This window comes from Aquarana catesbeiana, linkage group LG06 (assembly GCF_042186555.1).
Source record: "Aquarana catesbeiana isolate 2022-GZ linkage group LG06, ASM4218655v1, whole genome shotgun sequence".
NCBI classification, from domain to species: domain Eukaryota; kingdom Metazoa; phylum Chordata; class Amphibia; order Anura; family Ranidae; genus Aquarana; species Aquarana catesbeiana.
In genome coordinates, this window is record NC_133329.1 from 109744978 (window position 1) to 109770907 (window position 25930).

A 25930-nucleotide genomic window follows, 5' to 3' on the forward strand; every position below is an offset into this window, starting at 1 on the left:
TACAGTTTTACTAACACATGTGAAGTTGCAAAATTGAGTTTAGGTTTTTAGATTTCTTTTCCCCTTAGGTGTGAAGGGGTTAATAGCATAAAGAGCATGTGCGCCCTCTGGTGGACACGTTCGGCTGGACTAGCTATACCAGTAGCCACACACATAATAAAGCGTTTTTACCTCAGGCGCGCCCTCTGGTGGACATTGCTAAGTTCCTCTGACTTTGAATGGTCACGAAGTAGTCGCGCCCTCAGGAGGACATGTATAGTACAGCGGGCTGTGAATGGTCTCCTTGGCCCTCTAGTGGCCATGCTCAGTACGGCGCTCTCACTGTCTGTATGTAGGAGAGGAGGGCGGGGTGATCAGAGTGACACCGCCCTGGGCGAGACTCTGTGCCTGTCTATCATCCCCAGGAGGGCGGAGTCAGGGAGTAGAGGTGCATCTGTGGGATATAGGCCGGGCATTCTGCTGGGATCAAGTGATTGGTTTGGCTGTGTCGGGGTGAGACTGATGGGAGGACATTGTATATAGTGTGATGAGACTTCCAATGTTGTTGATCTATAATTGATGTGTTGTTCTGTGTGTGCAGGGAGGACGGAGAAGCCATGGCCGTACCAGCAGAGAGAGGTTAGTGATGGGTTTCAGCAGAACTCAGGCCATGTGACTGCGCGGTCATGTGATCAGTTCAAATGGCTATAGTCACGTGAGCTGGATGAGTGTGGCTGATGAGAAGGTGGAGGGAGGGATCCGGGGATCGCTTTATATTGTAGTGATAGGATGATGGTGGGAATATTGGGCTGGCAGGATCTGCATAGTAGAGGACTCCCACCATCTCCTTGGATTGTGATGGAGACATTAAAAGTGTATTCACCATATCATAGTATTCATCACAAGTTTATTCCAATGGCAGATTGTCCGCAATGTCCGTCCCTAAAGACCGACACCGACAGATTTACCAAAAGGTGTCTCGTATAGGTTCTAAAAGTGGTGCAATGTGCGCCAAATCCCACTACCTTTCTAGCCACTTCCCTACCAGACCATTTCTGACACTTCTCACATACGTGTACAAAACCTATATTTTTTTTACTTATTTTTTAATTACTTCTATCCATCCATACATACACATATATATACACACACACACACACACACACACACACACACACACCCCTCAAAAATTCCACTTGCCTGCTCACATTTTGCAAGTGGATTTTGAGGGCTGGCGAGGGTGGGCTGCCTGGGGGGGGGGGGGACGAGCACCGTGGGCCGGTTGTATAGGAGTCCTTCTCCCAGCGCTCGTGGAGGGGAGGAGAGAGCCGGCTGGATGATTCAGAGTGCGAGGGACATCACTAGCGGCTTTCATTTCAATAGCCGAGTGTTCCCTGCACTCCCCTGGTCCTGGGGAGTTTGATAGACAGATCACCCATCCAATCCCAGGACGTGTGACGTGTATCAAAGTACCCCGGGCAAGTGGACGGGACTGTATGGGGCGGCGGGTACACAGCAATTGAAATCAAAGCTGTTTCAGAGATGTCACTCGCGCTCTTATCATCCGGCCGGCAATGCTCTTCCTCTCCTCTGCATGATGGACACAGGTAGGCGGCATGATGGACACGGTGAGGCTGCATTGGTTGACACGGATAAAGTTGCTTAATTCTGCATAAAACATTTAAGTGTCATTTCATGAGATAATTTATGAGGGCGTGTTTAGGGGTGGAATTAAGGGCGGGACAGGGTAGGGGTTGGTTGGGGCAACTGGTGGCAAGTAACTCTTGAGGCCTGGCTAGTAGAAAATTACTCATAACTAATATATATATATATATATATATATATATATATGTGTGTGTGTGTGTGTATGTGTGTGTATATATATATATATATATATATATATTTTTTTTTTTTAGCTGAGGCCCTATAGAATACAATGGTGGGTGTTGCAATTTTTTTTAATGTCATGTCACTTTATTGACCTGTGTATTTGTGCAGCGTTTTTTCAACCACAATTTGTTTGGGGAAAAAAAAAACACTTTGATTAATTTTGTCACACTTAAAATTCTGCACGCAAATGGAATGGTGCCAAAGTACGGTTTTTAAAATTCTCCATAGGTAACGCTTTAAATACCTTTCCATGTTACCAGTTTAGAATTACAGAGGAGGTCTGGGGCTAGACGTGTTGCTCTGACGTTCACAACAATACCTCACAAGTGTGGTGCTGTCACCGTTTACTTATGCGTTCACATTTGTGTGTAGGGACAGAGGCGCTTTCATTTTTATTTTTTTTTTATCTAAAACGTGTTTTTTTTTTTTTTTCACTCATTTTTTTTCTTACTAACTTTATTGCTACCACAAGGGATGAGCAACATCCCTTGTGACAGCATGGGCTGTGACAGGTCCTCTTGAAGGAAGAGCTCGTGTTCGCAACTCCATGTGCCCGCACCCACCAGGAAGCCAGTCAGGCACAGATCGGTCTGATCGGCTGCTTTCCTCGCCACCAACAGCCAGGTAAACAAAAAGCCGGAAGTGACAAAAATCCTCGTCGCTTATGTTTTCAGGGGTCACAGAGCGGCCTCTCTGTGTAGTGCAGACATCACCACCAATCCCAGCGCTCTCGGGGCTCCGCAATCAAGAAGAATTTAATGGGCTGCTGAAGCTGTACTGCACAGGAACACTCCATGAAGACCTCCCCTTTTTGTTTACCTTTTTTATGGTTTGTATGTTACGCACCCAAACCTCATCCTGCATTGCCGCCTAGGTGAGTGACACGTTTTGCTCCTGAGATATGCACATTACATATCCCAGGAGGCATTCATGTGTCTAGGCCACGGTTTCTGAACCAGGGTTCCTCCAGAGGTTGCTCGGGGTTCCTTAAACAATAAGCAATTTCTGACTCTCAGATAAGTTCCCACTGACACCATTGATCTTTTTATCTATCTGCGATTGGGTAATTCTTCCCAATGACCACACATGTAAGGAGTATTTTTCCCACTTACCATCACACTGAGACCAGAAAGTTATTTCAAAGGCTCCCCTGTGTTTAAAAGGTTGGGTAAGGCTGCTCTAGGCTGTAGTGCCACGTGCAACTCTGACTTCCACTCACCTGTACAGTGCAGTTGGGGCTGATTACTTTGTACAAGTTGAATGAAAGTTAGTTTGTTTTGGCAGGAGTACGCAGATCACAGCAGGGTACTTTCATTGTAGCTCCTCCATTCTGTAAACTGTGTGGTTTTTTTTTTTTTTTTTTTTTTTTTATGAATGCAAGGCACACTGTGATTGGAGGAGGGGACGTTGTGACGTTCATCAGCACCTCCTCCAATCACACTGCACCTTGCATTTGTTGAAAATGAGACCTTTACTGAATGGGGGATCTGTAGTGTGCCTAAGCTGCGACGAATGCAAGGTGCAGTGTGATTGAATATCATGATCTCCCTCCACCAATCACAGAGTGCTTTACATTCTGAGGTGTGAGCAGTCTGATGTGATCCGAGGACATCAACTGGAACAGGAACTCTTCGCACCCAACATTAGGCGCTGAATGCACCGTACCAGGGGTGAGGGTAAAGATGGCCATTCGCTACAAGACTTTTAAACAAATGTTCGTACGGATATTCGTATGATAGTTGTTCGTGCATTTGATTACTTGACTAATGTCGCTCAAAAGTACTTCAGAATGTTTGCTTTTAACATTCGATTTTGACATTAATGGGCCTTTCTAAACGAAAACAACATAGTTAGAAATTTGATCGTTTGAGAAAAATTTTCCAAGTTTTTTGAATTTCCTGTCACTGCGGTCAAAAACGAACATTGATTGGACTCCACTAAAAATTAGAAAATCAAAAGAACACTCTTAAAATGAAAAAAATTGAAGGAAATTCTATTAGTGTATGGCCAGCCTAAAGCAAGTTATACGTAACCTCCACCTAGACACATGGGACACCCTTCAGTAGTGTGGATTTATTCTTACACTGCACATGTCATAATATCGTTTTTGGTTGAAGTTCAGCTTTAAAAAATAACCAGTGCAATAATCTGAAGGGCAGATTAAAATGTTAGTGCAATGAGAATATTTTAGATGATTAACAGAAAGTGTTTTTTATATATATATATATATATATATATATATATCTCTATCTATCTATCAGATCTAAAATAGGGACATCAGAGGGTGGGAAGAGAGGACTTTGATTCCTAAAGAGGGGCTGTCTTGGGAGCTGTCCTGCAAGCAGCATCTTTGGGGCGCTTCAGGAGCGGTGTATACACCACTCCTAAAGTGCCCCAAAGATGCTGCTTGCAAGACAGCCCCTCTTTAGGAATCAAAGTCCTCTCTCCCCACCCTCTGATGTCCCTATTTTAGATCTGATGTATAGATATATAAATATATCTAAAATATTCTCATTGCACTAACATTTTAATCTGCCCTCCAGATTTTTGCGGACGCTTTTAACCCTTTATTTGGCCGCTAGCGGGGCACTTTTAACCCCCACGCTAGTGGCCAAAAAGCTCCTCTAAAACGATGGTAAAGCGCCGCTAGTTTTACCGCCGATGCCCCCGCGCTGTCAGTGTGAAAGTGCCCTTACTAATTTTGTATTGCCCATGTAATAGATATTCTAATATTCCCATTCATCTATATTCTGCACTAAAATGATTTCAGCTGTCAGTGTTTTGTGTTCTCATACCAATTAAACCAACGTTCTTATTGTACATACATGTATATTGATGTAAAGTGCTTTTTAGAAGCAGGATCACCCTGCAGACGGGTTTCCTGTGTATTTTGCTGCCTCGGCATCTGGTTGTCGTGTTGACAGGTCAAAGGCAGAAAAGCTTTGCTGGTTTTTGTAAAATCTGCATTTTTAAAAGCTGATTTTGCTGCTCCTTTGAGATGTAACCCTTGTGTCTTTTGAACTGTGGAACCCAGGACAGGGACAGAGATCTACCCCCCACTAAAGGGAACCTGACAAGAATCAAGGCACTTGTTTTAATGTTCCAGCGCTATTCTTCAATTTTTTCTGGAAGATCTCTTTGGCAGATCTGCATAGGGAAGATCCTGATTGGGAAAGGGAAGTGTGATGGTGCCTTCCCATGTGTCTCTTGCACCATGCAGCGAAAAAAGGCCAGAAAACCAGAATTTAATTCAGTCCTTCATTTACTTAAAGAGAAGGTCCAGCCCTCCCACGAAAAATTAAGTCAGCGGCTGAGGAAGGAGGATGGGGCCGAACTTCCGAGAGGCCGGGCCGCAGCCCTGTCTTCCAGAAGTGGGGATCGATACCTGTCAAAAACAGTGTAGCACCGGGGGGGGGGGGGGGGGATGGATGGAAAAGCGGAAGTTCCACTTTTTAGTGGAACTCCGCTTTAATAGAGTGTGGTGGTCACTTGGCAACAATCATGAGCACTGATTCGAACATGGTCATGTTTGATTACCTTAGCATCATCCTGATTTCAGCCAGCCCTGTTTGGGTGTTTTTTTTTGTTTTTTTTTAATATTTCTACGGCTCATATATTGCATAGATAATGATTCATAGATTGACTGGGTTCACCGTGATATTAGTAATTTACTGCAAAGGAAGGATTTTTATGACTCTGCTGCCCACAATTTTTAATGTCCATGTCACCTTGAGAAGGAGGACCTACTCTGCATGTCTCTGAAACATTGTTCATATGATTATCATGCAGACCTTCACTGAAAAATTACATTCTAATCCTCCATCCTCCAATGTATAAAATACATTATTTTTACCTGGGTGAAAATTGGCATCACCAATCACATTACTTTTCACCGTTCAAAAAACATGGTAACAGTAATGCCCTGTACACACGGTCGGACATTGATCAGACATTCCGACAATAAAATCCATGGATTTTTTCCGACGGATGTTGGCTCAAACTTGTCTTGCATACACACGGTCACACAAAGTTGTCGGAAAATCCGATCGTTCTGAACGCGGTGACGTAAAACACGTACGTCGGGACTATAAACGGGGCAGTAGCCAATAGCTTTTGTCTCTTAATTTATTCTGAGCATGCGTGGCACTTTGTGCGTCGGATTTGTGTACACACGATCGGAATTTCCGACAACAGATTTTGTTGTCGGAAAATTTTATAGCCTGCTCTCAAACTTTGTGTGTGTCGGAAATTCCTATGGAAAATGTGTGATGGAGCCTACACATGGTCGGAATTTCCGACAACCAGGTCCTATCACACATTTTCCATCGGAAAATCCTATCAGTGCCAGATCTCACAATTGTGCAGGCAAATCTGCTGCCACGTCTGTTTGCTTGTTGTTCTATGAATGGCGGAAAGTCATTATTCCTGGGACATTGGTATGCCAGAAGTATTCATAGAACAACATGTAAATAAACACAGCTCCAGATCTCTATCTGTGCATGTTTGAGATCTGGTGCCGTATCATTGGGAGTCGGCTGCAAGAACCAGGAAGAGACAGACCGCTCCCCGTGATGTAAAAAAGATGTCAGTTTGAGAGGACAAAGCTAGATCCATTGGGCATGTAAGGAAATTAAAGCAGTAGTAAACCGCAGTTAGTGAAAAATAAAGATAAAAACCTGCAAGGCAATGTCATAATGTGCTAGTATGCATCCGGCTACATGAGTGGCCAGGGGCGCGATGATGTCACTCCTGCGCATGTGCACAGGAGCTGTCGTTTCTGGCCCCAGCTGTAAAGTTCTGGCATGGTATGCCGGACCGTCAGAGCACATGTGCCGATGGCATCATCGGCTGCATGCACTCTGAATATCTCCTAAACAGTGCAAGTTTAGGAGATATTCACAGTATCTACAGGTAAGCCTTATTATAAGCTTATCTGTAGGCATAAGTGGTGTAACAGAGTTTACTATCACTTTAATGAAGTTAAAAAGAGCCCCAAATGTAAGTAGGACATGACCGTTCAAATCAGGTCCACCTGTCAGTTTTTCAGGTGGACCTGATCAGATGGTCCAATCACACCTATGGACCAGAAGGTGTAAATAAGCTTGCGTCCATATACACCCGCCTTCCTCGATCCGGTCTGCTAAAAACAAACGTAAGTCGATTTGTTCTCCTCTGTGCAGGCAGATTGGATCGGAGGTAGTCACGTGTAAATGGACAGCGGATTCTGTTTACTCCCGGCTGTCCATAGAGCAACATTGACTCTGTCCATGTCCGCTCTGCATAAACTGAGCAGACACAGACCTGTCATCCGCCTGCTGTGGTCCAATCAGATGCCCTGCTGATGAAAACAGAAGGTGCCGTTTGAAGCAGAAGCATTGAATTTTATTCTGGTCTTTCTTTTAATAAATAAAAAAATGTAAATCATGGGACACAGAGCCACAGTATTTACTGAATGGGTTATAGGCACCACTAGGTGATGGACACTGGCACACCCTAGACAGGAAGTTTAGCCTCCTATATAACCCCTCCCCTTACTGGGAGTACCTCAGTTTTTACACCAGTGTCTAAGATGTTGGTCACGAGTAAACATGTGCTGTGCTGAGCTCCGCTAGAGAAATCTTTGCTGGGGCAGGCCATGCAACCGGATCCATCCAAAGTGCCTTTTCGAGGCCGAATTGAATGGTACCCGGGCCTTGTGTCCGAAGAAACAAGGTTTTGCCTGCAATGCTTCTCTTTTTAGAGAGCTGGACCCCGGGATCCAGTATTTGTTTTTTTTTAGCCATGTTTTCCTGGCGGGTGCTTTACAGGCCCAGGAGAGTGGAACCCCCGATAACAAGGGGCCCCGGTTCCTGAAGGTTTTTTAACAGAGTCCACCATGAGCGGGTCTGTTACCACAGAACCCTGCAGTTGGATAAGGTAAGGGAGATTCCTAAGGTATTTTTCTAATTCTTGTGGGGTTTCTCCTTTAAGTAAATGTTGCTATGTCCAAAGTCGCCACCGGGGGCTGTCAAGAGCACATACCTGATTCCATGCTTGTCAGTCTCCTCTCTGTGTCACAAGCCGCATGCTTCCTCCGAGCCCATGCTCCAGGTAGGAGGTGGGAAGGGGGGGGGTTCTTTCCGGAAATGTCCCCCCACAGCTTCCTTCAATCTAGAGGCCATGTGTTAGTCGGCGGTATGCCGCACTGCCTCCCGCCGCCATTACGGCTGCTCTTCATCCACTGGCCCTCCTCTTTCCTCCGCCCCAGCCTCCCCTCCATGTGCGATCCGATTGGAGCCCTCGGCTTGCGCGGGAAAAGCTGTCCTTTTTTAAAAAAAAGACGAGGGGGGGTTGTAAGGGGTGGTCTGAGGAGGGGGGAGCATTAGCGCAACGTCGGCGTGGTTTAACGCGGGCTATACACGGCTATAAAGGTGCACTTTTTTGCAGGTGCACACAGCTCAAGGAGGGACCCAGAGCAGATGGATGGCATGTGAGTGTGGGTGACACAGGCATTCACAGGCAACATTTACTTAGCATCTGATTGACCCTTGATAACAGCGGCAGTTGCTGGACTATTTTGCTCAGCAGTGGGTGCATTTCTGATAGTACCTCTACATTTGTGCTTAGCACTATGGGCAGAAGGGGAGGTACAAATACCCCGAAAATTAGGGGCTCAAAGGGATCTCCCTCAGGCTCTGAGGACCCCCTTCTGCAATGCCATCTCCCCCTGAAAGACCTAGGGAGGCTGGTCAGAGTGAGCCGTTGGGGTCAGGAGCTGCAACTGCATCTGGCATTTCAGCCCCTGTATATATTACTCAGGAGTTTTTTTCCTCAACCATAAGTGGAGGAAAGATTAATGGTCTTATGCCGCATACACACGAGCGGGTTTTCCATCGGAAAATCTTGGATGGTTTTTCCAACGGAATTCCGCTCAAGCTTGGCTTGCATACACACGGTCACACAAAAGTTTGCTGAACTTACAACCGTCAAGAACGTGGTGACGTACAACACTACGACGAGCCGAGAAAATGAAGTTCAATGCTTCCGACCATGCGTAGGAATTTGTACGGAATGTGTACAGACGATCGGAATTACGATTGTAACTTTTTCCGACCGAAAAATTGAGAACCTGCACTCAATCTTTTGCTGGCTGGAATTCTGCCAGCAAAAGTCCAATGGAGAATACACACGGTCGCATTTTCCGACCAAAAGCTCTCATCGGTCTTTTGCTGGCTGAATTTCCGATCGTGTGTACGGGGCATTAGTCGCATCTTCGAAATTACTGGTGCAATCTCTTACTGAAATGGTCCACTCCACATTTAAGTTACCCGTAACTGAGTCGGTTGAAAAGCCCACGTCTTGTTTGGGTTCACTAAAGTCCCCTTAAGCTACGCATGCTTTTGCTGTTTATTCCTTGCTGGAAAAGCTTATTTATTCTGAGTGGGATCACCCGACAAACATTTTTTCCCTCCTAAAAAGTTTTCAACACTTTATCCTATTGAGGAAAAATTCACAAAGACGGCAATTGACGCCACTATATCCTCTGTGAATAAAAGTTTGGTCCGGTTGACAACGCTCAAATGCTTAGGGATCCAACCGATAAAAAATTGGAATTCCTGTTAAACATTTTTTCCTTGGCAGGTTCAGTAGCTCAACCTGCAGTGGCAGCAATTGGGGTATGTCAGTCCTTGAGAGATCACTTGAAGCAGGTGCTCAAGGTTTTCCCTGAACAGCAGGCCCAGAAATTAGCCAACCTGCCAGCGGCTTTGTGTTTTGCAACTGATGCAATCAGAGATTCTATACTCAGACCTCTCGCCTTACGCTTGGGTTGGTGCGTATGCGTAGAATCTTATGGTTGAAAAATTGGTCACCCGAAACGCCATGCAAAAAGCTCCAGGCTAGTTTCCCCTTCCGTGGTGTAAGGCTGTTTGGGGATGATTTGGACAGTTCTATCCAAAAAATCTCAAGTGCGAAAAGTACCCTTTTGCCAGTTAAGAAAAGGAGTAAACGTCCCTCATTTAAATGGGCTCTTTCTCTAGTACCAGAGGCATCAGCCTCCAGGCAGTCGCGACGGCCTCCACCGTCAGGTTCAAGAGGTAAAATTTAGAGTCAAACCTAGGGACAAAAAGAAGTCCTGGGGGAGGAAATCTACAAGACAGAATGCTAAAGCCTCTTTATCAAGGGGCGCCCCCGCTCGTTCGAGTGGGGGAAAGACTGCTACAGTTCTCAAGAATCTGGCAGGAGGATTTTCAGGACAGATGGGTGGTCTTCACAATAACTCTAGGTTACAAACTAGAGTTCCGAGAATTCCCGTCTCCTCGTTTCCTCAGATCAAATGTTCCCAAAGACCCAGAGAAAGAGAAGTCTCTCTTTCAAGCATTGGAGCGTCTTTTGTCGCAAAAAGTAATCATGGTAGTTGCCATGGAAAAGTAGGGTTTGGGGTTTTATTCAAATCTTTTCACAGTGCCAAAGCCAAATGGAGATGTCAGACCCATCCTAGATCTTAAAGATCTAAACCGGTTCCTAAAAATTCGATCTTTTCGCATGGAATCAATCCGATCAGTAGTCTCCATTCTACAAGGAGAACTTCTGGCATCAAAAGACATCAAGGATGCATACCTGCATGTACCTATTTTCCCCGCTCATCAGAAATATCTGCGTTTCAAAGTGGAAAAACGTCATTTTCAGTTTGTAGCTCTACCTTTTGGTCTAGCTACTGCACCTCAGGTGTTTACAAAGGTCCTGGCTCCTCCTCTGGCCAGATTAAGGGCCCAGGGTATAACGATTATAGCGTACCTAGACGACCTGCTTTTAATAGACCGGTCGGTAGCCCGCTTAGACTAAAGCTTGGTCACCACAATCAACTACCTGGAATACCTAGAATGGGTCCTCAACCTAGAGAAGTCTTCTTTAAAACCAGTAAGAAGACTAGAGTACTTGGGTCTGGTTATAGATACAACCCAGAAGAGGGTATTTTTACCCCAGGCAAAAATCAGCGCCATAAAGGAGCTGGTTAAGGTTCTCAGGGCAAAGAAGGGTTCTTCTATTCGCTTTTGTATGAGGTTGTTGGGAAAGATGGTGGCTTCATTTGAAACGGTTCCCTATGCTCAGTTTCATTCAAGACTGCTGCAAAACCGTATCCTGTCTGCCTGGAACAAGAAAATCCAGGCGCTAGATTTTCAGATGCGTTTGTCGCCAATATTACGTCAAAGCCTCAGTTGGTGGTTGGTACCCGAGAATCTGCGGGGAAAGGGAAATCCTTTTTACCAGTTACCTGGAAGGTGGTAACAACAAATGCCAGCCTTTCGGGTTGGGGAGAGGTTCTGGAAGAGACGACTGTCCAAGGGAAATGGTCCAAAACCGAGAGGACCTTACCCATCAACATTCTAGAGATTTGGGCGGCGTATCTAGCCCTAAAGGCATGGACATTCAGGTTGCAGGGTTGTCCTAAAAATAAAGTTAAAGGAATACTGCGCTGTGAACCTGCAACCTAGCAGCCAGCACAGCTTGTAGCCAAAAAGCAAAAACTGTGAATAAATAAGTGCAGCGCACTAATTTATTTGCAGGGTTGTCCTGTCAGGATCCAGTCCAACAATGCCACAGCAGTGGCTTATATTAATCACCAAGGGGGCACCAGGAGTCATGCAGCACAGGGAGAGGTAAACCGGATCCTAATCTGGGCAGCAGTTGTTCCCAGGAGAATGGTCTCTTCACCCCGACATCTTCCTGGCTATATGCCAAAGATGGGGGATCCCGGACGTAGATCTCTTTGCGTCCAGGTTCAACAACAAGATCGACAACTTTGTGTCAAGAACAAGGGATCCACTTGCATGCGGGACAGATGCTTTGGTGACTCTGTGGGATCAGTTTTCACTGATTTATGCATTCCCTCCTATTCTGCTGCTACCACAACTTCTTCGCAGGATCAAGCAGGAAAAGAAGTCTGTGCTTCTGGTGGCCCAGAAGATCTTGGTATGCAGAAATAGTAAAGATGGCGGTAGGGCCCCCATGGACCCTACCACCACTTCCAGACCTGCTATCGCAGGAACCAGTGTTCCATCCTACCTTACAAATGCTAAATTTAATGGTTTGGCTATTGAAACCCACATTCTGAAGAATTGTGTGCTTTCAGGCTCAGTGATTTCTACCTTGATTAATGCAAGGAAACCAGCTTCCAGAGTCATTTATTATAGAGTCTGGAAGGCATATGTCTCCTGGTGTGAATCCAGGGGTTGGAATCCCAGAAAGTATATCATAGGGAGAATCCTTGCTTTTCTGCAAATGGGTTTAGAGATGAAGCTGGCCTTGAGTACTATCAAGGCCAGGTCTCGGCCTTGTCAGTATTGTTTCAACGTCCACTTGCTTCGCATTCTTTGGTCTGAAGCTTTATACAGGGGGTAACGTGGCTTAATCCACCGGTTAGAGCTCCCCTGAACCCTTGGGACTTGAATTTAGTTCTATCGGCATTACAGAAACAGCCTTTTGAGCCAATACAACGTATTCCCTTGGTCCTTTTGACAAGGAAGCTAATTTTTCTGGTAGACATTCCTTCTGCAAGAAGGGTATCAGAATTGGTGGCTCTTTTTCTTGTAAAGAGCCATATTTAATTATTCATAGGGATAGAGTAGTATTGTGTCCTCATCCTAGCTTTCTACTGAAGGTGGTTTCAGGTTTTCATCGAAACCAGGGTATTGTTTTGCCTTCATTTTTTCCAGAACCCTGTTCTAGGGAAGAAAAGTCACTACATTCTCTGGATGTAGTGAGAGCGGTCAAAACCTATTTGGAGGCGACTACTCAGGTTTGCAAGACAGATGTTTTGTTTGTGTTGCCTGAAGGTCCTAAAAAAGGACAGGCAGCGTTGAAATTTACTATTGCTAAGTGGATTCGGCAGGTATTTATTCAAGCTTATAGTTTGAAGAGGAAAGTTCCACCTTTTCAAATCAAAGCGCACTCCACCAGGGCTGTTAGTGCTTCATGGGCAGTGCATCACCAGGCCTCCATGGCCCAAATCTGCAAGGCAGCAACTTGGTTTTCAGTCCTTACATTCACCAGATTCTATCAGGTGGATGTAAGCAGGCATGAGGATATCGCCTTTGGGCGCAGTGTGCTGCAGGCAGTGGTAAAAGCTCCTCAGGTCTGATTGCATCCTACTTTTGTTTGTGTCTCCCTCCCCTCAGATAGCATTGCTCTGGGACATTCCATACAGTAAATACTGTGGCTCTGTGTCCCGTGATGTACGACAAATAAAATAGGATTTTTGGAACAGCTTACCTGTAAAATCCTTTTCTTCGAGTACATCATGGGAAACAGAGGTCCCTCCCCTCTTCTAATACACGTGTATTGCTTTGCTACAAGACTGAGGTACTCAGTAAGGGGAGGAGTTATATAGGGGGCTAAACTTCCTGTCTAGGGTGTGCCAGTGTCCATCACTTAGTGGTGCCTATATAACCCCTTCAGTAAATACTGTGGCTCTGTGTCCCGTGATGTACTCGAAGAAAAGGATTTTACAGGTAAGCTGTTATAAAAACCCTATTTTCCTGTGATACATGACTCTACCACCGTTGGCCATGTTCTCATCCTCTTACCTGGACAGCAGTAAAAACCTGATAGAAATTATAATAGTTCTCCGTTATTTTAAGGCTTGATTCACATAGGGGTACTGTTCCCTATACCCGAGCAAAGGGCCGTGTATACCCGCACAGGTGTTCTGTGCAGGCAGCCTTCTGAAACCAATGATAGACAGACAGCTGCAGTGTACATCTGAGCAGGACCAGTGCATGGATCAGATCCCTGAATTGTATTCAGTTGGTGTAGTCTGTGCAGTAATAAAATTGTCCCTTTCACTTTTTCAGGGTATTACCGCTTTGTGGTTCTCTTTTTCAACTGCATGCTCACCTTTGGCTCCTATTTCTGCTTTGATATTCCCAGCGTTCTGCAGGACCAATTCCAAGGGGTAAGTGTTGAGATTCATTTCAAAGACGTAATAAAACTATTCTAACATTAATGTGAGTGTCCATCCAAAACTTGTAGATACATTGGACCGGCTGAGATCCAATCTCTGTATGGGCAGGCTGATTGTAACACAAGTCCGATCTATTGATTGATTTGGGTACAACTGGCCTGTAGAATTTTTTTTTTTTTTCTTTTCATTTGATTACTGCCGACCGGGAAGGCTCCCTGTGCTCCCCATTGTCAGAATACAGTAGTGCAGCGGGGGCCAGTGTTGATGGCGGAATTAAGCAATTTTCTTTCCTTCCACTCGTGTTTGAAGGAAAAACAATCAAGTCATTTATGGGCTGCTTAAAAACCAGACTTCTGTCTGGTTTTCACTGCTATAGAGGACTCTGTTAAAGTGATTTCCCCTCGCTTCCTGTCCTGCTAATGTTTTATCAGACAGGAAGTGAGCGGAACTCTCCTACAACAACACAAATTGAAAAAAGATAGGAAGGCTAGAACCCCTGTTAAAATTTTGTGTGTGCTTCTCTTGCAGATTTCCCTTCACTTCCTGTCTCGTAAAACATGAGCAGGACAAGCAGTTAGGGTAAATCTGTCTAATGGTGGTCATACATACTTCAGTTTTATTATCAGATTGTTGTGTGATTTTAAGCCATTAAATAGCCAGAATTTTCTTTTCCGAACGTTATAAACTCAATTTAGATCAGGTTAAATAAACGAAATCAATTGGTCAAGACCGAATATTATCAATTGCTTTGCGTTGATCAGCAGCACTGAGATACTTTTTTCATATACCTTGTTTGATCAGAGTATGAGAATGCATGGTGGGAACAGAGATGTGATCTATGACTTACATTTGTAAGTTACGAATGGGACCATACCAACCATTCAAAATCCACTTTGCTGTGTGTGTTCATATCGATTAAATGGGTTGATGACTATAGATCAATTATTCATATTGGATGTGATTGATTGGGGAAGTAATCGATTTATCGAAGTGTGTATGGCCAGCATATCTTTACATTTTGACATTACCGAAAGAACACATGTGCACACAGCCAGAGTTTCGTTGCACTTTGAATGTTACCATTGCACATTAGATGACATATTGGATGGATGTTTATGTATACATTGCCATTCCTGTAACTCTCAGTAACGTTGTTGTCTCACATCTCTGCATTGTTTCCAGAATCTGACATGTAATGGTAGTCAGCCAAATGGCACGCACCATAATGGCAGCACTGGCTGTGTGGAGGGACTGGGCATGACTCCAGAGCAGTATAATCTGCTGTACGCTATATACGCCTGGACGTGAGTATACTGAACATTATTACACTGCTTTGAATTTAATAATCAGGCTTGTGGATGAAAAGCAGAGGAAAGGAAATAGTTTGGTTCACTTGGCAATCAATTTGCCTTAAAGCCCTATTGAAGTCTTGCCTTTCATTATTGTTATGCAGTCAGACTGCATAACAAGTAAATAACATGTGTTTTTTTTTTAATCATGGGCAAGTGCTTAAACCTGTGTGTAATGTACACATTTAATATCTTCTCTTGTCCCACAAGCCCCCTTTCAAATGAAATGTGCAATTACTCAAATTATATAATCTTTTTTTTTTTAACTGCTTGCCGACCGCGCTATAGCCGAATGATGGCTACAGTGCGCCTCGATAACTCTGGGAGGGCGTACATTGACGTCCTCCCAGAATCCCGCTCTTGCGCGCCCCCTGTCGTGTCCGCAAACGGCGTTTACCATTTGATCGCTCTGTCAAATGACGAAGTTCCACTTGTAAACAAACCGACGTCACGTCCGGTTCCTCTCTCCCCTCTCTGTACCGATCGGTACAGTGAGAGGGGAGAGATCAGTGGCAGCAGCACTGTGGGCTGGATGTGTAGTGCCCACAGCGCTGATATGTGCCCATTCCATCCATCCAATTATACTCATCCACTCATGCTCAGCATACCCATCCATACTCTGCATACTAATCCATCCATGCTCACCCATCCATACTCGGCATACTCATCCATCCATCCATGCTCACCCATCCATACTCGGCATACTCATCCATCCATCCATGCTCACCCATCCATACTCAGCATACTCATCCATCCATCCATGCTCACCCATCCATACTCATCCATCCATCCATACTCATTCATACTCAGCATACTCATCCATGCTCAGCCATCCATACTCGGCATACTCAGCATACTCATCCATCCATGCTCACCCATCGATACTCAGCCATCCATCCATGCTCACCCATCCATACTCAGCATACTCATCCATCCATCCATGCTCAGCCATCCATACTCGGCATACTCCTCTATCCATCCATCCATCCATGCTCAGCCAATCATACTCGGCATACTCATCCATCCATGCTCACCCATCCATACTCATTCATACTCAGCATACTCATCCATGCTCAGCCATCCATACTTGGCATACTCAGCATACTCATCCATCCATGCTCACCCATCCATACTCAGCATACTCATCCATCCATCCTCAGCATACTCCTCTATCCATCCATCCATGCTCAGCCATCCATACTCGGCATACTCATCCATCCATCCATGCTCAGCCATCCATACTCAGCATACTCCTCCATCCATCCTCAGCAATACTCATCCATCCATGCTCAGCCATCCCAGCCCTACCCAGCCATACTCAGTCGTACCCAGCCATCCCATCTATACTCAGCTGTACCCATTCGTACTCAGCCGTACCCGGCCATACTCCGCCATACTCATTCATGCTCAGTCATCCCATCCATACTCGGCCATCCCCATCCATGGCTCATCCATCCCCATTCATGCTCATCCATGCCACATCAGTTCTCATCCATGCCACTAGAGTGCCTCACAAAAGTGTAATAGGTAGTCAAATTAGATTTGAAACTTATGCCCCTAGAACACCTGACGGTGCTCCCTGCATGTTGGGCCTCTCTATGTGGCCACACTGTGGAAAAGTCTCATTCATGTGGTATCGCCGTACTCAGGAGTAGGAGAATAATATAACAATTCTGTGAAAAAAAAAGAAAAAAAAAATCTTGATTTTGCAAAGAATTGTGGGAAAAATGTACAACTTCAAAAAACTCACCATGCCTCTAACTAAATACCTTGGAATGTCTACTTTCAACAAAGTGGTCATTTGGGGGGTATTTGTACTTTTCTGGCATGTTAGGGTCTCAAGAAATGAGATAGGCCGTCAGTGCATCAGGTGTGATCAATTTCAGTGATTGGCACCATAGATTGTAGACTCTATAACTTTCACAAAGACCAAATAATATACACCGATTTGGGTTATTTTTTACCAAAGATATGTAGCAGTATAAATTTTGGCCAAAATATATGAAGAAAAATTACTAATTTGCAAAATTTTATAACAGAAACAAAGAAAAATAATTTTTTTTTTTTTTACTGAATTTTCAGTCTTTTTTCTTTTATAGCGCAAAAAAATAAAAAACCCACGGTGATTAAATACCACCAAAAGAAAGCTCTATTTGTGTGATAAAAAGGACAAAAATTTCATATACGTACAGTGTTGCATGACTGCGTAATTGTCATTCAAAATGTGAGAGCACTGAAAGCTGAAAATTGGTCTGGTTAGGAAGGGGGTTTAAGTACTCAGTGGGTAAATGGTTAATAAATATCTCTTTTGAGACCCAGTGATGCCATCACTGGCTCTGTTTGCTGGTCAATGTTCAGAGTTTGGTGGAAAGGGCTGACCGGCTCCTGTAAACTCCACAGCATGCTGTCTCGGATCTTCTTTGAAGAGTGTTATATGAAAGAACACCTCTCTAGTATCCCTTTAGATGTGCATGCTCCTTTCTGCTGGCCACTCAGTGTTTGAAGACTGTGTAATCTGATGTTCAGTTGCTTGAGAAGGCACCAAAGTATGCTGGGGATACTTTCCTTCATATAATGCTCAGGAACAATATGAAGGCAGAGAATGCCAATAGCTGATAGAAGTGGGCAAAGTCAGAATAGATCAGGACGAGCCTGGGATTGTTAATGATTGATGTCATTTGGGCATTAAGTGAAGGTTCAAGATAGCCACTGCAGCTTCAAAGGGATATAATGTGGAGATCTATGTTTCCATGGAATTGAGAGTAATCTGCTCTCTGCTGGCAGTATGGTGAAGATCTGGACTGTTGCTCTCACACAGAGCAGTCTTGATCTCCAGTGGTCTGACACTTCCCCTGCACTGTACCCTAAGACCCTTTTTACACTGGGGCGGTTTGCAGGCGCTATTGCGCTAAAAATAGCGCCTGCAAACTGACCCGAAACAGCAGCTGCTGTGTCTCCAGTGTGAAAGCCCGGGAGCTTTCACACTGGAGCGGTGCGCTAGCAGGACAGGGAAAAAAGTCCTGCTAGCAGCATCTTCGGAGCAGTGAAGGAACGGTGTATACACCGCTCCTGCCCATTGAAATCAATGGGGCAGCGACAGGGGCGTAACTAGAAATAGCAGGGCCCCATAGCAAAATGTTGTATGGGGCCCCCCTGCAAACAACCCCCCCCCCCCCACAGCTGCCCTAGTGTCAATGCAGCGTGATCTGTGCCCAATGCAGCGTGACCTGTGCCCAATACAGCCTGGTCTGCCTGTGCCCCATACAGCCCCACCTATGCAGAGGAAGAGGCAAGCCACCCAGATCAGCAGAGAGCGGGATTACCCGCTGTAATAGCTTTCATTTGAATTTCCCGTCTTTCCGGGGCTCATTGTCACATAGCCCCACCTCTTGGCCCGACGCCTTTGATGACGTCACACGTCCCGCATTGGATCGGCGTTCTGTCTATCAAAGGCGCCGGGCCAAAAGGTGGAGCTATGTGACGTGAGCCCCAGGAACACTGGAAGTTCTAATGAAAGCTCTTACATCGGGCAATTCAGCTCTCTGCTGATACGGACAGCTCGCCTCTTCCTTTCCTCTCTCTTCCCCTGGCTGGGAGACTGTGCCGGCGGTGCTCTTATCCTCACTGGGCCCCACTCGGCTGCGGGCCCCATAGCGCCCGCATGGGTCGCTATGGTGGTAGTTACGCCCCTGGGCAGCGAGGCTATACCGCCGGGAAAGCGCCTCTGCTGAGGCGCTTTGCAGTGGTTTTTAACGCTTTCTCGGCCACTAGCGGGGGGGGTAAAACCGTCCCGCTAGCGGCCGAATACCGCCACTAAAACGACACTAATAATAGCGGCGCTTTCCTGCCGACGCACCTCTCGCCCAAGTGTGAATGGGGCATAACAAACAATGCTCATTCTTTGTGTTGTGGATTGGAGCCTTTATTGTGCCTAATGCTTAATATACTCCAATGCAGATCTGTCTTGCTTTGTACCATTCTATGCCCAGGAGACAGATTGTAATGTACCCCACATCTGTGTCAATATAGCAGGCTTCTCTAATAGATTGATTCAAAGTGTTTCAGGTGCCTTGAAACATTCGGGACCATTGCTAGTAATGTACCTGCACTGGGAGTAGCTTGAGGCCAACTCTTGCACAATACGTTGTCCTTTGCATACATGTGAATGGCAATAAAAGGCTATACGGGGTAAGGCTGAACCACACTGGACACCGCACAATATCTAGAAAACTTCACTCTACATTTATACTCTGAACCAGCTAAATCTTGTTTGAAACAAACATGGTTCTAAAATTTGTTCACAAAGTTCCACATTTCAGCTTTTTCAATGATTTTTTTTTTTTTTTTCTCTTATTTCTCAGCAATGCGTTGGTTGTGATCCTGGCGGGGTTTCTCATCGACAAGCTAGGGAACAGATGTGAGTTCTAAAGTATTTATTTATTTATATGTTTATATTGATTCTTCTGTAAATTTAAATCTCAGTTATGGAATATAATTATTCATACATACACACATGCAGCTGAGGGAGGCACTGAGAGCCAATCAGGTGTGCTGCATGCATGTGTGCCAACATGCCAAGAGCTTATTAGTCAGTTGCAGCATTTTAACTGCCCAATTACATTTTAACAGTCCAATCACAGACCTAGTTGTGTTACCCCACTGGCCAACCTGGTTGCGCTGTGTGGCACATCTATGTAAATCTACAAACTAAATGGACAGAATTACAAACCCTCTACAAGTATATCCACTCCTGTATATGTAATTCAAGTGTATTTAGCTGTATGCCTGGAGTTTGGCTTCAATTTTATTCTACCAAGAATGAATGCCTGGTAGATATTCCTAAAATCTGCTGTGCCCTCATTCTGCTCCAGGATGGAATAGACATATTGAATAATTATTCAAATACAGGAGGCCATAAGAAAAAAAAAAAAAGACAACATTTAACAAATCAGATGTTCTACTTATTGCGATTGCTAACTGAAACGATAGCTGAATGTGTAGGGTTATAAAAGAAACAAAGCCATTTACATTTCTTTTTTAAAAAGGTGTGCTTTTGACTTTTTCTAGTTGGGCTTTTCCTCTTTTCCTTCCTGACTGTGCTGGGCTCCTCTATTTTTGCGCTGGGATCACACTTTAAAGGAACCCCCTACTTGCTGCCTCTGATGTTAACTGGACGCTTGTTGTTTGGCTCCGGGAATGGATCACTGACAAGTAAGGTGCTATAAAACTCTCCCAGGCCGTACAGATCTAGTATTGTCCTTATAAATGCAAAATTAAAAAAAATATGCTTTGGTGACATTTCTTGTTTGTTTCCTGGCACAAGATGAGAGAACATTTACACTCGTGAAAAAGTAAATACACCCCATGGAAATGTTGGCTCCTTCATTCAAATAGTGCCTACAGATAAATGTGATCTACTTGAACAAATGACACATAATATTTCTTTATACTCATTTCCATGATATAAATTAAAGTGATTGTAAGGTTCGTTTAAAAAAAAAAAAAAAAAAAAATAGCAAACATATCATACTTACCTCCACTGCGCAGCTCGTTTTGCACAGAGTGGCCCCAAACCTGCTCTTCTGGGGTCCCTCGGCGGCTCTCGCTGTTCCTCCCCACATCGGATAACCCCCTGGGAGAAGCGCGCTCCCGAGTCCAGAATTCGGCGTCCATAGAGGTTGAATGCAGGACTCAGCCCCGCCCCCCGGTGCCCGCGTCATTGGATTTGATTGACAGCAGCGGGAGCCAATGGCTGCACTGCTATCAGTCTATCCAATCAAGAGCCGAGAACCCCGGGCAGAGAGACAGCATGTCCCAGTGGGTCAAGTTCTAGGGCTCAGGTAAGTAAAATGGGGGGGCTGGGGGGCCGGTCACTGCCAGGTGTTTTTTCACCTTAATGCATACGATGCATTAAGGTGAAAAAACACATAGGTTTACAACCCCTTTAACAAAAATGTAGATTTGTCATATGGAAATGCAAGTAGGCCCCTTCATTTAGCACCACTTAAAATCCATAAAATTAGAATCTGATAGGTGCCAATGATTTGTACCTCTTTAGGGAGTATGCAGGTGGAACCTGTCTTATTTAAACCTCAGATATCTAGGCAGCACAGTGGATAAGTGGTAGTAGCACTTCCACCTGGTAGCAATTGGGTTCAAATCACAACCACGGCACTACCTGCCTGCAGTTTGCATGTTCTCCCTGTGCCTGCGTGGGTTTCCTCCGGATACTCCAGTTTCCTCCCACACTCCAATGACATGCTGGTAGGTTAATTGGATCCTATCTAAATTGGCCCTAGTATGTGTATGTATGAATGTGAGTTGGGACCATTTTGATTTTTAAGCTCCATTAGGGCAGGGACTGGTGTGAATCTATAATATACAGACAGACAGCTCTAGGAAGGGTTCTAGTCATCTCAAACGTCTTTCATTTAAGGATTATGGAGGCCACTGTGCTCTTAGGAACCTTAAGTGCAGCAGAAATGTTTTTGTAACCTTGGCCAGATCTGTGCCTTGCCACAATTCTGTCTCTGAGCTCTTCCGGCAGTTCCTTTGACCTCATGATTCTCATTTGCTCTGACATGCACTATGAGCTGTAAGGTCTTATATAGAGAGGTATGTGGCTTTCCTAATCAAGTCCAATCAGTATAATCAAACACAGCTTGACTCAAATGAAGGTGTAGAACCATCTCAAGGATGATCAGAAGAAATGGACAGCACCTGAATTAAATATGAGTGTCACAGCAAAGTGTCTGAATACTTAGGACCATGTGATATTTCAGTTTGTCTTTTTTAATAAATCTGCAAAAATGTCAACAATTCTGTGTTTTTCTGTCAATATGGGGTGCTGTGTGTACATTAATGAGGAAAAAAAAGAACTTAAATGATTTCAGCAAATGGCTGCAATGTAACAAAGAGTAAAAAATTTAAGGGGGTCTGAATACTTTTCGTCCCCACTGTGTATGTAAAGCGCAGCATAAATTGATGGAGCTATATAAGTACCTGTAATAAATCTAGGGTCTGTTGTTTTCTTTGCTATTCATCTGTGTGGTGTCATCATGCCGAGATTAATATAGCTCTCCAAGGCTCTTCATAAAGAATATGGATGCCTGTGAGTCTGGCAAAGGATTTTAAAAGATTGCCAAATATTCTGATCATTCCACTGTAGGGAAAATAATCTAAGTTATGTTGATTGTAACAAAATTGCTCATTTGTCCAAGGTTGGCGAACCTAACAAAGTAAGCCCAAGAGCTGAACGTTTGCTAAAGAAGTCTGCAAGAACCCCAGTATTTCATAGCGGGTATTTAGGTAACTTGCAACAATTGGGGTCAAAGTACATGCATCTACAGTCACAATTAAATTGCACCAATTCAACCTGCATGAGAGCTGTGCTAAGAAAAAGCCTTTCCTGTCCAAAAAGAACAGGCAAGATTACAGTTTACAATTGAACATATAGGCTGAAACCAGGCCTTCTTCAGTATGTTGAAGAATGATCAATTAATGATAGATGTTTGGTCTCAGTAACAGTAGACATGCCAACCACAGACAGTATTTTAAGAGAAGAACCTTATAACCATTGCAAAACATGGTTGTGGGAATGTTTTATGGTTTGGAGTTGCTTTGGTTCTTCAGGACATGGGCATCTTGCTTTCATTGAGTCAGCTATACATTCTGCATCATATTAAAGTGTGCTTAATGAGCATGTGATGCCATCTGTGCAAAAGTTGAAGTGGAAATGAGTCTTTCAACATTATAATCAGCACGCTAGCAAATTCATGAATGGCTCAAAAAGAGGAAATAGAAGATTACAGACTGCCCTAGTCAAAGCTGTGATTTTGATTTCCATTGACATTTTGTAAGAGGATTTTGAAACAGGCTGGTCATGCAACTGTTCATCCGTAGGCACTGTTTGAATAAAAGACCCAATGCTTGCCTATTCAAGTGTGTTTGAAGAAGTCAACAATTTTCATGCAGTGTATCTAATTTTTCACATGACGGTGTATGTATAAATGGACAATAGATGATTTTTGTTGCACCCAATGCCCACCAATGTTAACTTGGTTTTCTTTGATATGTTCAGTTGTACAGAATCGTATCACAGCCTTTTGGTTCAAAGGCAAAGAGCTGGCACTGGCCTTTGGTTTGACCCTGTCATTCTCCCGCTTGGGTAGTGTTCTCAACTTCTTCCTCACACAGAGGTTTGAAGCTCACTTTGGAATCCAGTGGACACTTTGGGGAGGTGAGTGTTTTTTTTAAAGGTAACCTATAATTGTTTTGAGTCTGTTTGTTTTTTATTAAGATAAAATAACTGAATGCAAATTCAAGCTCAGTACTACAGTGAACGGTCATGCTGCCGGGTCAGGCTGGGACAGGGAGGTGCCCCCTGTCTCAGTCTGATCCATCTGGTGCCTCTTTTCTGTCTTATCAAGTTGGTGCCCTTTCTTCAGTCCTATCCAGCTGGTGACCCCTGTCCCGGTGTGATCCAGCTGGTGACCCCTGTCCCGGTGTGATCCAGCTGGTGACCCCTGTCCCGGTGTGATCCAGCTGGTGACCCCTGTCCCGGTGTGATCCAGCTGGTGACCCCTGTCCCGGTGTGATCCAGCTGGTGACCCCTGTCCCGGTGTGATCCAGCTGCTGTCCCCTGTCCCGGTGTGATCCAGCTGCTGTCCCCTGTCCCGGTGTGATCCAGCTGCTGTCCCCTGTCCCGGTGTGATCCAGCTGCTGTCCCCTGTCCCGGTGTGATCCAGCTGGTGACCCCTGACGTGGTCTGATCCAGCTGGTGTCCCCTTTGTCCACACTGCTCCAAACTTGGCTTGCCATCCCTCTGTCAAAAAGCAGCTACTTTCACCATATTGGCACAGGTGCTTTGTTTTGTGGCATACACAACATAGGAGATTTCTTGCAGTGCTTATTTAGCTGTGTTTGTTTGCAGGAACCATTCTATGTGTCCTGGGTTTCTGTTCCGCTGTCACTGTCAGTGTATTAGATAAAGTGGGCATGAAACAGTTGGGTCTTGATGGAACCATCCAAGAAGCGTCCAAAAAAGTTGTAAGTAGTAGTTCCCGCAATCCAGGTATTTATGTGGATTTCCCACAAACCTTTGCACCACCTATGTTTAGGGCCAAATTTCTACTTCTGGTTTCTCCCAGGCCCACTGTCTTGTTCCAGCCCACATCCAGCTAGCTAACATTAGTATTTTTTTTTTCTATAACAATTTTTATTAGATTATTAGATTTTTCATTTACAAGGAGCAGTTACAGGTTGTAATCCTAGCATATGAAGGACATGCTGAATAACTTTGACAATCAGGCCTAGTCCATGAAGCGGTGCCTCAACGGAGGCCAGTAGTATAGGCAACATAGAGTACACGTTGACAATATATAATGCAGATATTCAAGTATCGAAAAGCAGCTGGAGCATTGTAGTGCAAAGTATCATTAATTGGGGGAAAAAAGTGATAAAAAGAAAAATACCCAAAATGGGCTAGAAGAGGAGAAAGAAAACCGTAAAAGGATAGAGGACCACTGTGATGTCTCAACCTCTCTAACAGAGGAAAACTCTAAAGTAGGAGCTAAGCTTATAATTTTCAGTATGGCATGTTGATTTTACTGTATTAGGTGGTAGTAATAACTGAAAGTGACATTTATTTTTCTTCTCACTGTACAGCGAGTGCAGGACATTCGGCGATTACCACTACGATACTGGCTGCTAGTCCTTACCATTATGTTCTTCTATAATGGGGTCTTTCCATTTGTGGCAGATGCCAGGTAAATACCTTGCTGCATATATCTCTAGATTGTGAGCGCTTCTCCTTGTTAAAGACTAACACTGTTTGTTTTCCCTAATTCCCCAGCAAATTCATTCAAGACAAATACCCAGGATATGACCAGCAGACAGCGTCCTATATTGCGGGAGCTGTATATGACAGCTCTCTGGTACTATCTGCAATTGTGGGAATACTGATTGTAAGTGTCGTGTAATATCCTTTATGCAGCTGTCTGATACAGGGCTGTGTTGTCATATTTGCACTGTGGCTGCAACCCAACCTGCATGTAGATCATATTTGGACCATGTGGTTTTTGTCAACATACCGGTAATCAGAACATAGTGCCCCTAATGCTGTGGTTGGAAGTTGACTCTGAATTACATAATCGGAAATGTTCATTATAATCTCTATAGCTTTTGCTTTCCATCATTTTGAAATGTATTGATTCATTTTTAAATGCTATGTAAAGCCAACTTTTTTTTTTTTGTCAGGTTCATATTTTCCTGTCTGTGTATTTTCTGGGGGATTTCCTTTTACTTCCTGTCCCAGAGACATGGCAGAAAGTAAAAGGTTGTGTCTCCAAAGCGAGGGGGGATTCTCACTTTGCTAGCTGTCCCTAGGAGAGGTGTCTCTATTGGAAGATTTTCCCTCTCTTCTGTGCCAGCTCAAAAAATTTGATTTAATCATAATTTTCTGTACCATAGACAACGATCACCAGGATGAATAGACTGGGGTATCCTCCCAGATGGAACACAGACGGCAATAAAAACGTGACAGGGTTTCAAACCCTTTCCTTCCAGAGCTAAAGATTTTGTCTTTACATTCACTTTAATTCTGAAATTTTATAGCAGTGCAGAAAATGGCAATGATGGCACAGTGCTGCAACTTATAGCAACCAATATGGAATTCGGTTTCTAAAGTCACAAAGATGACTTGTGATTGGACGCATTAAAGAAGATCCATAATTTATTTTATTTATTACAGGTATTTATGTAGCGCTGTCAA

The 25930-nt window shown here is 44.3% G+C and overlaps 1 protein-coding gene across 2 annotated transcripts in view; it reads left to right on the top strand.

The window, feature by feature from the left end:
- Positions 1–201: 201 nt before the first annotated feature.
- LOC141148862 (lysosomal dipeptide transporter MFSD1-like) overlaps positions 202–25930 on the top strand; it is a 32425-nt gene continuing 6696 nt past the window's right edge. The window contains exons 1-10 of one of the 2 annotated variants that reach the window (XM_073636676.1): positions 202–427; positions 581–618; positions 13701–13801; positions 14993–15114; positions 19521–19576; positions 20227–20370; positions 23240–23398; positions 24092–24207; positions 24826–24926; positions 25013–25124. In XM_073636676.1, coding sequence (XP_073492777.1) covers positions 597–618; positions 13701–13801; positions 14993–15114; positions 19521–19576; positions 20227–20370; positions 23240–23398; positions 24092–24207; positions 24826–24926; positions 25013–25124 — 933 coding nt within the window. In that variant the 5' untranslated portion in view covers positions 202–427; positions 581–596. Of the gene's footprint in view, positions 493–580; positions 619–13700; positions 13802–14992; positions 15115–19520; positions 19577–20226; positions 20371–23239; positions 23399–24091; positions 24208–24825; positions 24927–25012; positions 25125–25930 lie in introns of both variants that reach the window. The other variant, XM_073636675.1, reaches the window with a different exon arrangement.